The sequence below is a fragment of the Cydia pomonella genome, chromosome 15 (assembly GCF_033807575.1).
Source record: "Cydia pomonella isolate Wapato2018A chromosome 15, ilCydPomo1, whole genome shotgun sequence".
Taxonomy (NCBI): domain Eukaryota; kingdom Metazoa; phylum Arthropoda; class Insecta; order Lepidoptera; family Tortricidae; genus Cydia; species Cydia pomonella.
The window spans coordinates 10,605,381-10,621,237 of NC_084717.1; the positions used below are offsets into that span (position 1 = coordinate 10,605,381).

At 36.5% G+C, this 15,857-nt stretch overlaps 1 protein-coding gene across 2 annotated transcripts in view; it reads right to left on the reverse strand.

The window, feature by feature from the left end:
• Positions 1 to 15,375, reverse strand: part of LOC133525773 (alpha-actinin, sarcomeric) — a 51,036-nt gene extending 35,661 nt beyond the window's left edge. Inside the window, exon 1 of one of the 2 annotated variants that reach the window (XM_061862156.1) lies at positions 15,124 to 15,375. In XM_061862156.1, coding sequence (XP_061718140.1) covers positions 15,124 to 15,246 — 123 coding nt within the window. In that variant the 5' untranslated portion in view covers positions 15,247 to 15,375. The remainder of the gene's footprint in view (positions 1 to 15,123) is intronic. The other variant, XM_061862155.1, reaches the window with a different exon arrangement.
• Between the last annotated feature and the right edge of the window lie 482 nt (positions 15,376 to 15,857).

A 15,857-nucleotide genomic window follows, 5' to 3' on the forward strand; every position in this document is an offset into this window, starting at 1 on the left:
TGGCAAAAATCCGGGACAACGCCAGGAAGATGAGGACTGGTTAAGCAAATATTTAAAAACTTGTTATCATAGGTTAAAAAAGCAACTCAATTTATCGTAGCAATTAATATCAAAATAGATATTAGTGGTACGTTAACGGCGATAAAATAATGACGCCCCTCTTGAAATATCGATGATCGTCATGGGAACAGATATTCGAATAAATACGTAAGTTTGTACACGGATCGCGTGGGCGAGGACGTAAATCCAAGTCTGGGATATTTTTATCCTACTATTCTTAAAGAACATACATTGCGTTTAATATAACCATAACAAACCAATAACCTAGTATACTGGATGGCTATCATCGTTCAAAATTTAGTGATCGTAACATAATAGTAATAATTTAAAGCAATCGATTGTCCATATACTTAATTTGATATAATCAGGTACCATGGTTGATTACATGTAATTTACTCACTTATAAATGATTATCAGAATAATTATTTTACGGTTGTATATGATAATGAGTGTATAGCTTAAAAGTCTCTTCGTAAGTTAGCCCACGCAATAATTAATAAGTTTGCAAGATAAAAAATAAGATTAGTCAAGTGAACTGTGGCAATACCTACATACAATGTTTGACTATATTAGAGTTAAATAGGTATACTATAATTGTCGCGAGGCTAACTAAATTAATAAGTCTTATATCAAAGATTTACTGGTCACAGTTCTATATTTATAGCCACATTAGATGCAATGTCGATCGCGAAATATACAGCAGTTACTTGTAAAAATAACAATAGTATGCTGCAATCAGTATCGATGGCTAAACGTGTTGTTTCCTGTTGTACTAAACCTAAAATACGATCGTCCCTATATTTAAAATAGCCGCAGTAAACCCAGTTATCCACGGATCATGCTACTCTAAATATAAGACTTCGTGCAAGACTTTCGCAAGGAGCCCAGCATCATTCCGAACTGCTTGTATACTTACTTCCTTATGTAAATAATGATGTAAGATTGGCTGTGTTGGCTAAATAAAACAAACATTCCGTCGCTAATACAGAAACTGATGAATCACGCACCTGCTGAGAATTAGGTACCAAATCCGAAACGCTTTATAAGCTCATGAAATACCCGTTTGATATAAGTCAGTATATTTATTAACTGCAGGTACGTATTTGTTCCATATGCAAATAAATACCTATTTTGTGATACATTATTCGCTTGCCATTATCCCATTCATTTGGTCGGCGCAGCATGTCCCTTTCTTCTATACCTTTCTCTCGCCCGTCCGTCATCGCCGTTTCATAACATCTCTCTCACAGTCCATAAATCTTTTTCTGAGTTTTCCTATCCCGTTACTTATTTTATTTCGTGACTAGTGTAAAGTAATTCTAGTAGTATTCTAGCGTTATGTTTAATAGTCTAGGAATTATCCAAGCGTGTCAAAAATAAACAAAATAGCTCAAGAGAAAATAAAACTATATAGAGGGTTCTTGAGATTATCAACGAGAACTTATGGCAATCCAGCGCTCTTATACATAGCAACAACGGATATGCCTGAAATAGCCATGGACGTCGACCCAGTTCCATAGGCGGCTTACAAATATAGACCCAATGACAGACAGCCGTATTCTTCCGGATTTCTCGTTAATTAAGGTTAATAGGGACGTCAGTGGCATTGCATTTCTGAGAAACTGTAATGTATGATTATAACTGGCAGTCACTCGCCGGACAAAATGTCACGTAAATTGAGATATAATTGGTACCTCTTATTCATAAAACTTGGCAACTTCTGTTAAATTTGTCTGTTTCTAACAAACGTAAATGTCATAATAGCGCAGAGAGATGAACAAATATCAACGTCAGTAACTGTCCGTCTGTTTTTTTTTTTAATAAGTTTGACATAGTATTTTTGGAGTCTATAACATCAAATCATCCTAGAAAATTTGTCATTTAAATTAATTATTTTCAGTTTTGACAAAAAGTTCAGTCTTCCATGATATACGACTGGTTTGCTGCCAATAATCTAGTAATGAATCCAAGTAAACCGAAATGCATACTCACTAGCTAACTCATCAACTGAAAATATAGTCTCTAATATTAAATTGAATGCTCAAAATTTAGAATTTGTTAAGACTACTGTTTACTGTTTTTCTAGGAATAACTTCAGAGTCCAAGTTACAATGGGCTACCATGTAACTTCATTAACTAAAAGGTTGAGCTCCGCTGCGTTTGCAGCAAGGAGAAGAAGGCAGCTTACCAATGTAGGGTAGGGAAGGTTAGTCTACTTCGCTTACTTAAACAGTGTGATTACTTATAGGCTTATTTTGTGGGGATCAGCTGCTGATATTGATTCAACATTCATTTTGCAAAAAAGGCCAATTAGATCAATTTACAACTTGGGGTCACGTCAGTCACTAAGAGAATTATTTAAGGAAATACATATTCTAACTCTGCCGTCGCTATATATATTTGAAAGAATAATGTTTTCAAGGAAAAACTTACACAATTTCCCAACGAATGTTGCTAAGCCAAAGGTTACAAGAAAAACCAAAGCTTAAAGTAACATCTTATGGACTGGCTAAAACAAGAAAGTCGTTCTTGGGAAATTGTATAAAATTATATAAAAAGATACCAAAAATGTCATCGAGTTTACAGACTCTAAATTCAAAATTGTTGTTAAGCAAAAACTCATTTCGCGAGCATACTATAAAATAAGCGATTATAGCATGTTTGGCAATGATAACGTCCTGCATTAGCAATCTAGAGCATCAAATTTCTATAAGAAAGTACCTACTGTATGTTTTTTTTTTTAAATATAAATTGTATATTAATTTAAATTGTTTTTTTTTTTCTTTTATGCATGTTAATTATAAGATGTAATGTTTTGAAAAAATGTGTCCCGCAGAGTTTCTTGCCGGTCCCATATTGGGATACCCTCCTCCAATTTAGAAGGGATTTAAATCTTGTCGGGTCAGAGGTGTAGGGTTAGAGTCGGCGTAGCTTTAGTTGACGTTCATAAGAGCATTGTACAACGATATACAATATATGCCTACTTGAAAAATAAACAAATAAATAAATTTATCCTTTGTGGATTGAATCATCTGGATCCATTTCTCAAAATGACGTCCAATTACCATTAAGTATTTAACTATTTTATTTAGCGCCAATTTCCTACATTCAAACTAAGCAATATGGGAACTACGCGAAATGATAATGCGAGTATTGGTACAGGTATGAAATACTATTATTTATTCTGTGGTACAGGTGCCACCCAGGACTTAGCGGCAAGTACATAACATGTGCTTCCTTGTCACATAATACGCTTTTAGCCGAGAGAATAGTGTGTACTAGGTACAGTCACCTGCAACAAAATGTTTCACAAGGAAGGCCACAAAAATATTTGACACGATCATATTCGTAGAGTTCGTACTTACGTCTTATTCGTACTGTACTGTACAAGTGTGCACTGAACTGACAGAATTTTGTAAATTTTACAACATTTTTACTGTATGTAACTAACGCCCCACAATTCGGATAATAAGCCACGAGGTTTTTGCCGTGATTAAATCCCGCTATCCCCTATTGTGTTTTCGCTTTTATCATCGCCAAGCCGTGTGAAGAGCCAGTGGAAAGCTACTTCGATCGTATTTCTACCGTTTCACTTATTAACACTGTACTTATATATTAGTTAGGTCGTGACATGTCAGATTCGATTACTCACTGTGAATGGATAATTAGAAATCATCTAAACAGACAGAGCAATGTTGGAGATGTAATATCTGCATGTATCAAAGATCTGAAGATCTGCAAATAGATTACGTTACACACTATTATGTACGTATAAATAAATAATCGTATAATTGGTATTTAAAAACAGGCCCATGTAATTTGAGTTGAATTAATTCGAAGTTTCAGAACTTGATCCACATCATCGCCTTTTGAATTATTTACTAAGTCCACATTTTTAATAAGTATTACAACCTGGCGGGAGTTGGCGACTTTGGGTCACTAAGTACATAGGTAATGTATATTATGTATGTATAGTATATATGAAGAATATTTAGTTCCTAACTGTTGAATGAAATAGTCGTTTAGTTAATTTTAGTTTGGTTATGATCTAACATTTAAGTACATAATTGGATTAGATGTTATTACAAAACAATATTTCGTTTTAAAATAACATTACTGAATATAATAAAATATAGATGCGCATATACTAATAAATGAGAGGTAAGTTTAGTTGCTAAATATCTTGCCGTATAACGTCCGATCCACAATTCGAAATTAGGTATATCATAGTCAACCATAATTGAAGGAGCTTAGGAAGATGGGTGCAACAAAGTAAAGGATGACAAAGCGCCGTTTCGCTCGGAAGACTACTAATAATAATCCATTTTATTAGTGCATTGATCCGATTCGTAAGATTTGTCATCATTTATGCTATGTCTGTCGGTGATATATTTAGGACAGAATTTGATTAAGATTGACTATAGCCGGTTTTTATGCCAAAGCCTGCTCGTGCCTCTCCGTTTGCAACTGGTATCATGAAATAAAATAATAATCACCTAAATAAAAGCCACGCCTTGAGTCAACATTGAAGTTTTCTGGAAAAATGATTGATTGACGAAATTTATCTATCAGAAGACAAAGAAGGATAAGAAAACATCTCGATAGCCATACAAAATAACCGAGGACCCCTACATGCCTCACAAAAAGTAGAAAAGGTCAAGGAAAAATAGGTGTGTACCTTTAAATTAATTCCATAAAGAAATCTTGGTTTATAGCTACACGTAGCGCGCGCGATATACTTATAGGTACGCAGAGCTTCAAAATTTGGTCAAAGAGCAATTAGTGTAAGAAGTAATTTAAGCAAATAACAAAAGATGCGTGTTATAAATTTAAGCAAAGAGATCGACAACAAACGGTACAATAAAAGCCATAGATGCGTACCGAACGAATCGACGGTACACAAAGCCGAAAAGGCGGCAAATTGGCCTTTCACGGTGAATTTATGGGTTCACTTCGTAACGCGACTCACAAACTGACAACCGCCATACAGTGCCAAGAAACAGCACTTCAACAATTGTAGGTACTTAATCCGTTATCAACACTATATTGAAATAAATTGGCATGCGATATATGACCGGACTTGTTCTTGAGATCATAAGATCTGTAAAAACAGAGATTTTAGACTTTCTACTATCAGGAAGACTAGGAAGTATTTCTTCCCATTAGTACTACAAATTGTATTAATAAGTATTACCTGTTTATTTTAGGGTTCCGTAGCCAAATGGCAAAAAACGGAACCCTTATAGATTCGTCATGTCAGTCTGTCTGTCCGTTTATGTCACAGCCACTTTTTTCCGAAACTATAAGAGCTATACTGTTCAAACTTGGTAAGTAGATGTATTCTATGAACCGCATTAAGATTTTTACACAAAAATAGAAAACACAAAAAAACCTTAATAGAAAAAAAAAACAATAAATTTTGGGGGTTCCCCATACTTAGAACTGAAACTCAAAAAATCTTTTTTCATCAAACCCATACGTGTGGGGTATCTATGGATAGGTCTTCAAAATGATATTGAGGTTTCTAATATCATTTTTATCTAAACTGAATAGTTTGCGCGAGAGATACTTCCAAAGTGGTAAAATGTGTCCCCCCCCCCTGTAACTTCTAAAATAAGAGAATTATAAACCTAAAAAAAATATATGATGTACATTACCATGCAAACTTCCACCGAAAATTGGTTTGAACGAGATCTAGTAAGACGTTTTTTATAATACGTCATAAATGGTACGGAACCTTTCATGGGCGAGTCCGACTCGCACTTGGCCGCTTTTTTTTTGCTATTGGCACTGACAACAGGGATCAATATTGGGAAATGATTTCTAGTTACTTTCTTCTACTAGTAGGAACGAACTCCTCTCGGTACAATTCGTAGCTCCAAGTTTTCATAGTTACAGAAAAAACAAAGCAAAAATAAAAACATTAAGTAGCTAGGTACCTAGTTAGCCACTTATCTACCTACCTATTATATTTCTATTTACGAGCTTCGAGATAACTAATGCGATTTTATTTATTTATTTTACTATTAGGTTTAATTTCGCATAGCCTTTAGTGGTTTCTAATTACATGCTCATCTAAAGTATTCTTGTCCACGACAAACACATTACTCAAGATTAATTCGCGGTACAGCAAGCTTTTAGGTTGTCCAATAATGTAAACAAAGTGAAACAATAGCCAATAACCCTGTTTATTGCGGCTCAGAGTTCACAGCTCGCGCATTAGGCGTTTTTATTGCACATTGTATCATAACTGGACAAGAACGAAAGCGAGATATTAACATAGGTAAGCCTAAATTTAGCTTCACTGCTTAAATTGCCTCTTTTTGTAAGTAAATACATGAAAACTTAAAAAAAAAAACATTAACCTAACAAATATATTTTTTAAGAACACGTCTTTTTTTAATTCTGCTAATATGTTATCTGTGCCAAGAAAACGAAAGTGACACGAAACTATTAAACCTTCATTCATCAAAATCATCTAATAATGGTGTCCACACCGTAGTAAGCACACGTAATGTTTGTTGTGTGTGACCCTTACTTCCCCAGATCCCCTTGTCTTTACCGTGCTCGGTTATTAAAGAACCTTGTTAATTAAAACTTTTATTTTATTTTTCCAAATTAAACAAAGCATTCAGCTACAATGACCTGTGTTAGTGTTATTTATTGATTAATTGACACTGTCATTTAAGTACTTAAATAGTGCTGAAGTTACCTTCAGCAACAGCTATTTACGTTCACAGCATCTTTTCAGATAATTGTTTTACGGCCCGAATCGAAGAATGAGATACGATAACGATAAGTTCTGGTTTACATAAGTTCTCATTTAGATGTCGTTTGTGTGTCGTATAATTGACAGAAGCAGCTCGATTCGAGCAACCAATGTCACTTTGACGTTAGAAATATCGTAGATAGATATTTTGGGATCACAGCGGAATCGAAATAAACGTAAATTTTGACATGTTGTTTAGTTATCGATTTTTTAAAGATTATTCCAAGATCTTAAACGTGTCTTAATCATTCTTCGAATCGGGCTAGTAGTAATAAGAAAACGTGTCAAGCATATTTAGGAGGTTGTCCAACACTAGGTTAGACCGACATAATAAGTTTTAACGTAACGATTATTCGCAAACATACCGCGAGACGACGATAGATTACATGTAGGTATTATGGTTGTTGGTTGTATCAGCTGAGAAGTTAACACCAACTGCAGTCGTCATAAAAGTTGCAGTTGAGTCTGTGTCGGTTGCCTGTCGTGAAATAGCAAAACAACACGGTTTTTCTACTCGAAATATCCGACTCAGACCATGTTTTGGCATTTCTCTTAAAAGACACGACATTAATAGCTTTATCAGTTCGACATTGCAAACATGTCGTAATAATTGCATTGTTATTTGGTGAAAATGAGCGTGGTTGTAGTAAACACGGTGTCATTAGCCAAACGGCTCCACCCACCCACTCGGCAGCTTGGAAGGTGGCCACATTCAGACTATTGTTATGTACAAGTCGACCATGGAACGCCTGACGAGTTCCGGACAGTTCCCGTCACTCACAGTGATATGCCACTTAGGTACTTTAATATTACAGTAATTCTGTATGCAGAACTGATATCTAAATTGTGTAGGCAGTGCGGAAATTCGTTGCAAAATTGAATTCTGGATTCAAATTACTTGCTATGTAAAAAAAAACATGACGCTTGGAAATGGGGTCATTTCCAAAAAATAATGTTTGCGTTGTCATTTTTTTGTCATTTTAAAATATTATGCAAGTGAATAAACAATGTCTCCAGCTGCAACATATAAATTGTTACACGCGACATTCAAAATTACAAAATACCACCACGAGACGTATTACAGAATTTTAAAAGCAATTTTATTACGAATATACAGTACAAAAACTGAAATACTGTGTTAGTTTCGTAATTCGTTGAAACGTTAATGGAATAGATAGGGAAAACACCCGTTCTATTGTGCAACAGCCAAAACAATGGAAACAAAGGCAGGTAACAGACACGTCAACGGATAAAAAGTATAAAGTATCGGAGACAAGGAATCAAAGCAGCTTCGTGACGGCGCCGGAACATAGGAGCCGGTTTGACGCGGCCGGAACAGTGACATTGTAGCCCCTACATGTACTCGGGTCTACTCTTTACGTTACGTTTTCTCTTTATGCTACACTAGACAAGATTGTCACATCACAAGGGAGCAGAGTAATATGCTTTGGGGTAATGAAGAGTAGAAATTATGGAGATTAATAATATCTACTAATTTGTGGCAGGTCAGGCAGCTTCCATTTATTTTATTACCATATTTTTTGAAATCCGATATTTATATAAATAAGTTTTGCTTATAGTCTGTGCGGAATGAGAAGAGTCGTGGAATGTATGGGGCCCAATATAATCCACGACTCTTGTCTTTTCGAATAGACTCTATATAAATGAAAAAAATAAAATACCTACTTGTTTTAAGTATAGCACATAAGAACACAATATTATCGATTAAGCAGCTGATCGGAACTACTTACATTAAGCAAGATAAGGACCATGATATTCCAATAATATTACTATAGATGCCCGATTAGATAAGCTCATAAAAGATAATGAACCTTGAAGTCAAATTCACTTTCGAATGTACAAGGATGCAGAACGAATGGCGGAGTAAGGAGAAGTAATGAATAAAGTTATAGCGGATGGTGATCCAGACATCCTGCGAACAATAACAATACGTAGACGGCTTATCTCCACGCTCCGACTGTTTAGGAAACAGAACATGATCTATCAACAACATGACGAAACTCGAAACCGGTGGCGAGGCGACAATAGAACTCGTTTTCTAATGGCTTCCATGTTTTAAGAATATTGAGTGCATTAGAAAAATAAGCTATATAAAGCAGGATTTCCCTTTCGGCATGTTTGACAACACGTCACTTTTTTCGTGGCGACATAATTTACAAAGGATTTCATACACACAAGGGATGTCCAGTAGGCAGTGCTCAAAACAAATTTGTTGTTTTGAGCAGTGAATTTTAACGGGATAACACTTATGAATGCTTCTTTTATTTGTTATTGGAGTAACTTTACATGATGTCTAGCGTCACGATTTAATCAATAGACAAGGCGACAGTTTGTTTACCGTTAATCTGTCCGAGATTATTTATAAGACGGTGTAGCATACAGGTTTTCGATGTGCAGCGGAAACGTGTAGGTCGATATCAGATAGTTGACGTCCGCAATCGAACACTCCGGCTAGGAATCTGTGCTGACGTCTATACCACCATTTTAGATAACATGCATCAGTCTACTCGTAATCTATCTCACCAAAAACGTTTCATGTTAGTGCTGCCGAACTTCGCTAGTTCATAAAAATTTAACATATAATGAGTAGTTAAATCTTCTGCAAGGTTTAACAAAAAATGACAGTCAAACGGTATGGCTACAATGGCTGGGACGTGTTTCTACTAGCATGAAATACCTAAGGATCTTCTGGTACACTCGTTTTAATCGATATGTAACGGCGAAACAAACATTCACAGGCAAGGTCGCTTCTAAACGAATTCGCGCTGACAATAGCCTACCCACATGCAATTTTGCACAATTGATATGGCCGTTTGCGTACAGCTGTGGGGTCTAAATGAATAACTGCCAGTCCCCTCATACTCGACTACTGGATTTAACTAAACAGATAATCGCTAGCACTGGGTGCGATAAAGATAGCAACAGATAGGGGCAAAGGCTGTTTATGTGGAAGGTAATTTAGTTTGCCTAGAGCGCCGATTTGATTCATAGTATGTTGGATTTTGGAAGCCAAGAATAATTTTAGAATGTTTTTCTAATTATAATAGCAAGTGAGTGTAAGCATTTCGCGTGGGCATGAGGACTGGGATGGAAATAGACGGTGTTGGCATCGGCTGGCTTGCAGTCTGCGGCCGCCCGGCACCACATCCGATTCTCACACATTACTGTCTCTCCATAATGATATCATTCAATTATAGGGTACCAAGATAATTTTAATTGGTTCCAAAGGACTCCGATATTATTAAAAAAAAAGGTTCACACCGGGACACCACACATTAAACTCCATAGAACTACTGAGAATTGTTCCGTCTTGCAAAATGAGAGGAATCTAATTAGACTGTATTTTGTTTAATAAATTTTTGTTACCACAAAATTGTTACATATATATTTCTTTTATATTAAATAAATATATACATTATGTGTGGTAAGATTACCTATTCGTAAAGTTATAAATATATATAATACTACTATACCTATAAGTAGTAATGTCGGTAGCTACCATAATTCTGTAATACTGTGGCACCATAAAATACTTGTTTCGAAAACTAATTGGTAAGCGAGTGGGAATACATAAAGCACAAATCAATCGGCCGTGTGGTATACAAATTCTACTAGGGATTGTGAAACGACACAAGGTTGACACAAAGTCCGATGCAACAACACACCTGGGTGCAGCGGGTGGGCGGGCGATTCGTTCCTCGGCTTTACACTCTACAAAGCCAACACAGATCAAATAAACATTGCTAAGCAAGTTTAATGGACAAATTATTATACTTAATCTCATACATTAAGTGTAATAACTGTAATTTGCGGAGGATTTGTTAGGTTAAATCAACAGTATCAACACAGACAGATTTGTAATAAATTTTATCGTCAAATTGACAGGTCATTAGACCCAGAGCAATATCTACCAACAGGTGTTACTTTAATACACTTTTAGTTAACGCCTAATTGTTATTGGTTTTAATGCAAGTTATGCAAGTGAAATAAGGTGAAGGGTCTATAATATGTTATCTCTACGTGCTTAGGACTGTCCGCGCAAGAACCGGTCCACTTAAAATGATATTATTGACGTGGGCAAAGAGTCGAGTGTGTGTCTACACTGTCTACGTCACGTAGCCTTGTCATTTCGTAGTTTTTACTGAGAAATCACTAAGTAAGTCAGACCTCGGATGCTAATATTTTAATGGAGGTACCTACTTTTTCCAGCGTTAAGCAATTTGGAGTTTATTAAACTCCGATTTCCCAAATCATACAATATGAAACATCAAATTCTTCACTGCTTTCACTTTAAGATCTTAAGCCGTTTGCTATAGAAATGACGTTGTAAATCTCGTTTTCAGATTAGGCATGGCCAATCACACTTTGCATTTATGTTTGAAAGTTAGTTGCGAATTGGATAAAAACATCTATAGGGTATTCTTCGCGTCCAAAATCTTAAAGAAGATCTAAAACGGATTGCAAAATATTGGCCAGTGAATTATGATATCAGTAAGATCTCCCAATTGTTTATAAATCAGCATTGAAAGTTGAATGTTACGGCGAAGTTGTATACAGTTTCTTGAGATACATCGTGAGGCTCTAACATCGTTCTAATGAGATGATAGATTTCGTAACGCTGGGTCGATCGTGCCTAGTCTGTGAACTGGAAAGCAGGTTCAAAATGAGCCTCACCTGATAACGCCCGCTTAGAAAGTTTCGTTTCACCGGCCATTAACTTAATGTAAATTAATTTTGTGCATCATTATCGTGTCGTAGTTCAAAATTCAAGGCCGTTGTTGTTTATACATCTTGTACAGTTTTTGCGCACTCATCTAAGTATAAAACGGTTACATTTTTTTTTTCGGACCATACTTGTGGCTTGTTAATTTCTTAGAAAGCGTGTTGAACTGATGATTCATCCTCTCCTAATTAGGAACAACATGCCCTATACTGTTTGCGGTGACCATAATAATTATAATGTTCTAGTCACGTTACCCATAGGCTCCCTTAATCATTGGATTAACTTGCATAACCACATCAACATCATTAGGACTATTTTAGATTATTTATATGTTACGTGTGATTATAATCTTTGTGAGCCAACTCCAGTGAATTTTACAAATCGTGACAAGAGCTAAGTGTTTTCTCAACAATATTCGAAATCCTCTAGCAAACAACCTAGACGCTTGGTTTTATTCATCAGTTCTTGAGCCAGTGCCAAAAGCGAGCTAACACCGACAAGAAAAAATAGCCATGTCAAGATCTTACGTAACCGGTATGCCACACATAACAACGCATCTCCTCATCAACACTTATTAAATATTTACGAATTGGCGATAAACTTTAACTACCCTCTAAATTACATTAGATATTTGGTTCAACTTAAATCGCGTTGAACTACTTAACTCTGTCGATGTTAGGTATTAGGTATTCTATTCTTGTTAGGTATTCATCCTGAAAAGCATTTGCAACATATCTTTCCTTTCCTTATGTCATATTTCCAAAGCCTTCTGCATCAAAGAAGAGGAGAGGAATAAGAGGATAGTTGATAGCCGCTTCTGAATACAAACGTCCCTATTTTCTCTGGATATTGATATTATGGAAAATATTTTATCACAATTTGATTAAAATATTGTATGTATGTATGTCCCTACGTTTGTTTTAATCACGGTTTTTTGATTAGATATACTATAAAAGTTAGGAGTAGAAAACAAATTCCATACAAATTTTTAAAAACTCCTAACTTGTTTAATAATAAAAAAATTAATCGAAAAGGGCATATTAACTGTAGTTCATATTTATGAAACTGTGTAGGTAAACACATTTTCTATAATGTTACTAACCACAGAGGAAAATGGGGACTACGTTTGTATCGAGAAGCAGTCGCATACGGTCGTCTACTTATCTCTTATAACAAAATTGGAAAATCTTCTGACTCTCCAAAACACCGTCAACATTAACTTTTCAAGAGCTTTTTTGTAACAAAAGCTCTCGTTAATGAAAAACGAGGGGACTGTTCAAAAACCTTTTCATGCGACATTTTTTTTTACCAAAAAATTTAAACGAGTATTTGGACCTTTCTAATATATTCTGGTTTATGCAGTTTATATTCTTAATTAAGGCTACAGATCGATCAATAAATATTTCGGTGTGTAGACTTCGGAGAATCGAATTAATCCATATGCATGAGCTAGGAAAACTTTCGCTGGTTTATCCGAGAAATATTCGATAACATCAAACTTATATCTGCCCACGTAACATCTGAATATTGATCATCCCGATAAACATGTTTAGAACAGTTTACAATACCTACTTTTAAATCCGTTGCCTTGTTTGAGAATGCATTATGGCTTATCGGACCTAAGTCAACGACCGCCAGTTCACAGGAATTACGCGAATGGTATGCCAAGGTGATAAGTCTTCGGTTCGAAGGGTCCGACTTGATTTGGATTTATTTCGTGTTTATCTTGTGTTTTTTTCTGATTTCTAGGAATCCTAAAAGTCACGGCATGATCGTTTTATAACTTAATTCAGTAATATATATTTTCCTCATTGAACGTGTCTGAAGGCATTTTTATTCTCGATTGTATGGCGTTGTTGTGGCAGTTGGTTATTAAACGGCAATAAATGCTTCAAGTTGCACTTTAATGACAGAGAATTATTAGTTTTATGTAAATTATTAATTTTACAACCATTTTCGTCCTCACTTTCTCGCCTTATTTCTTAAGATGATCTTACTTCTGATAGCATGTTCTCCGATTAATCAGTAAGCTTTCTTGCATTAGTAATTATGTTTATTTATAATGATGACGTCAGCAAGGTTACATTTGTGTCACATTTAGAAAGTAGATTTCGTTGGGTCATTCCGTGCTTCTGGGTATTCCTTGAGGGGGAAAAGTTGGTTGCGCCAGTGACCTGATTGCGGCGATTGATTCCAGTCGCAGCGATCGGTGGACCAGTCGGATGCGCCTGCGGCTGGTCGACCGATGTCGGCCGCGACATTGACCCGCCAGCAACCGGCCAATGCACCGGGTGTCGCAGGCTCTTTGTTTACATCCTGCGAGACATCGCAGCCTCCTAGTTCATTGTCCCTCGCGTAGAATGTAACGTGGCATTTACATACTGACGTACAAGTGCATTTTATTAGAATTCGTAAAGATAAATAATATAATTATTTATTTCAATTCATTCGTGATTTAATTAGAAAATTAAGGCTTGATATGTAGTTTTAAGTTTATGTATTATATTTCGATCGATAATAGATAGGATAAGTATTTTTAAATAACCTACACTAGAATATTTGACGACTTCAACTTTTAATGAATGACTAATAACAAAATACGCAACTTTATTAAGTACATATAGAATTCCGACCTAAAAATAAAGATTTAAAAAGGACGAAAAAAACCTTTTCAAGGAACATAAACCTTTAAACATTGATAAACTTGAATGTCCCTGCGATGGGAGTGCGTTCGTAACTCGTTAATGACATTCCATCGAGGTGGGTGTGCACACGTCACGGGCCTGCAGGCCAGGCGCAACCTTCAAAATGCACATGACGTAGCAGCCAAGTTTCCTGAAATATGGGTTTCATGGTGACGCAGTCGCACGCCCGCGCCTACATCGGCGCCTGCGCTGGACCCATTTTAGGACATGACTAACGGAAATTCGACTCCTCTCTCTCTGACCCGCTCCCTCCCGTGGGAAGACGCGTGCGCGCGTCTCTTTCGCACTAAAAGCTCCAAGAAATCTTTTAATAGTGTCCCACGGCCGCGATCTACTTTCAATCCGAGGCGGGAAAAATGCAGGAACTAGATTCAGGTTTTGAAAATCCGCGCGTTCCACTTTTAATAGAAAAAAAGTTATTTTTTTATTCGTTATTTTTTTTTACTTATTTGTTTTTAAATTAACTAGATAATACATATTGATGTATCATAATCGATAAAAAAAATTGTTTGATTGAAATCTGGTTATTTAATAAGCAAGATGATACGCCTGGCAGCTGGCCCTAAAAATAGATTTATAAACCGGCAAATTTATATCTGTACCAGCATTTAAAACTGCTATCAGATGTAGTACTACAATAAATAGTACAAGAATAAATAGTCAATGTCGAGTGGATTTATATTATTGCTGCAGAAAAGCGAGACCTAAAACATACACAAACATGACTCACGATTTAGATAAGGTTATATCGGTGATATTTACGCGACCGATACCGCGGCTAGTTGTTAATAATTATTGTTATTTTTTCAATTTACCCCTACCGTGTCAGCGGTGTTAAAACTGACCTTTTTCTGTTGCTTCTCCCAAGCCGGGTCTAATAGACCCTCGCGTTCCCACTCCTCCTCCTGTTCCATATAGCCGTCGGGATACCCGTCATAGTTGTTCATCACCCCGTTGTCCATCATCATGGTCACTGCACTGACCGTCGGTTTCGATGTTCGTTCGAGCCTATGACCGCGAACTCGCGTATGATGGTTCGCACCGCGCACTACAGGCAGCCGGCCGCGTGCCTGCTGCGAGGAAACTGGCGCCCGAGCGCTGCAGCGGCAGCTTGCGGAACTTTCTCCGTGCGTTCCGTTTTACGTAACGAACTGTCAAACGCTCAGCGCACCGCAGCGAATTGTCATCGCCGAGATATAAGCAAGGCTCAGAAACCGGTTAATTACATTTCCAAACCGTTATCATGTACTTGGCGCAAAACCTTTTAATTTCGGTTTCGCTCAAAAAACCATTATCTTTAAATCGGTTTTTATGAGAACAGTTCTTGTCAAATTAACCGGTTAAGAGTAATAAAAACCGGTTTCTGCCTATTTAGGTGTCTATGTTAACGTGGCAACACCACCAGCCCGGCCGGCCGTTTCGTCGCTCGTCGAATAAACCGTTTTTTTAGGTTAAAATTAAGTTTTAAAAAAGTTTGCGTTCTTATAAAAGTTCGGAGGAAAACCGAAATAAACCGGTATTTACCGGTATTTTAGAAACCGGTTCCGAGCCTTGGATATAGAGGAAGTCAAAGCCAGCT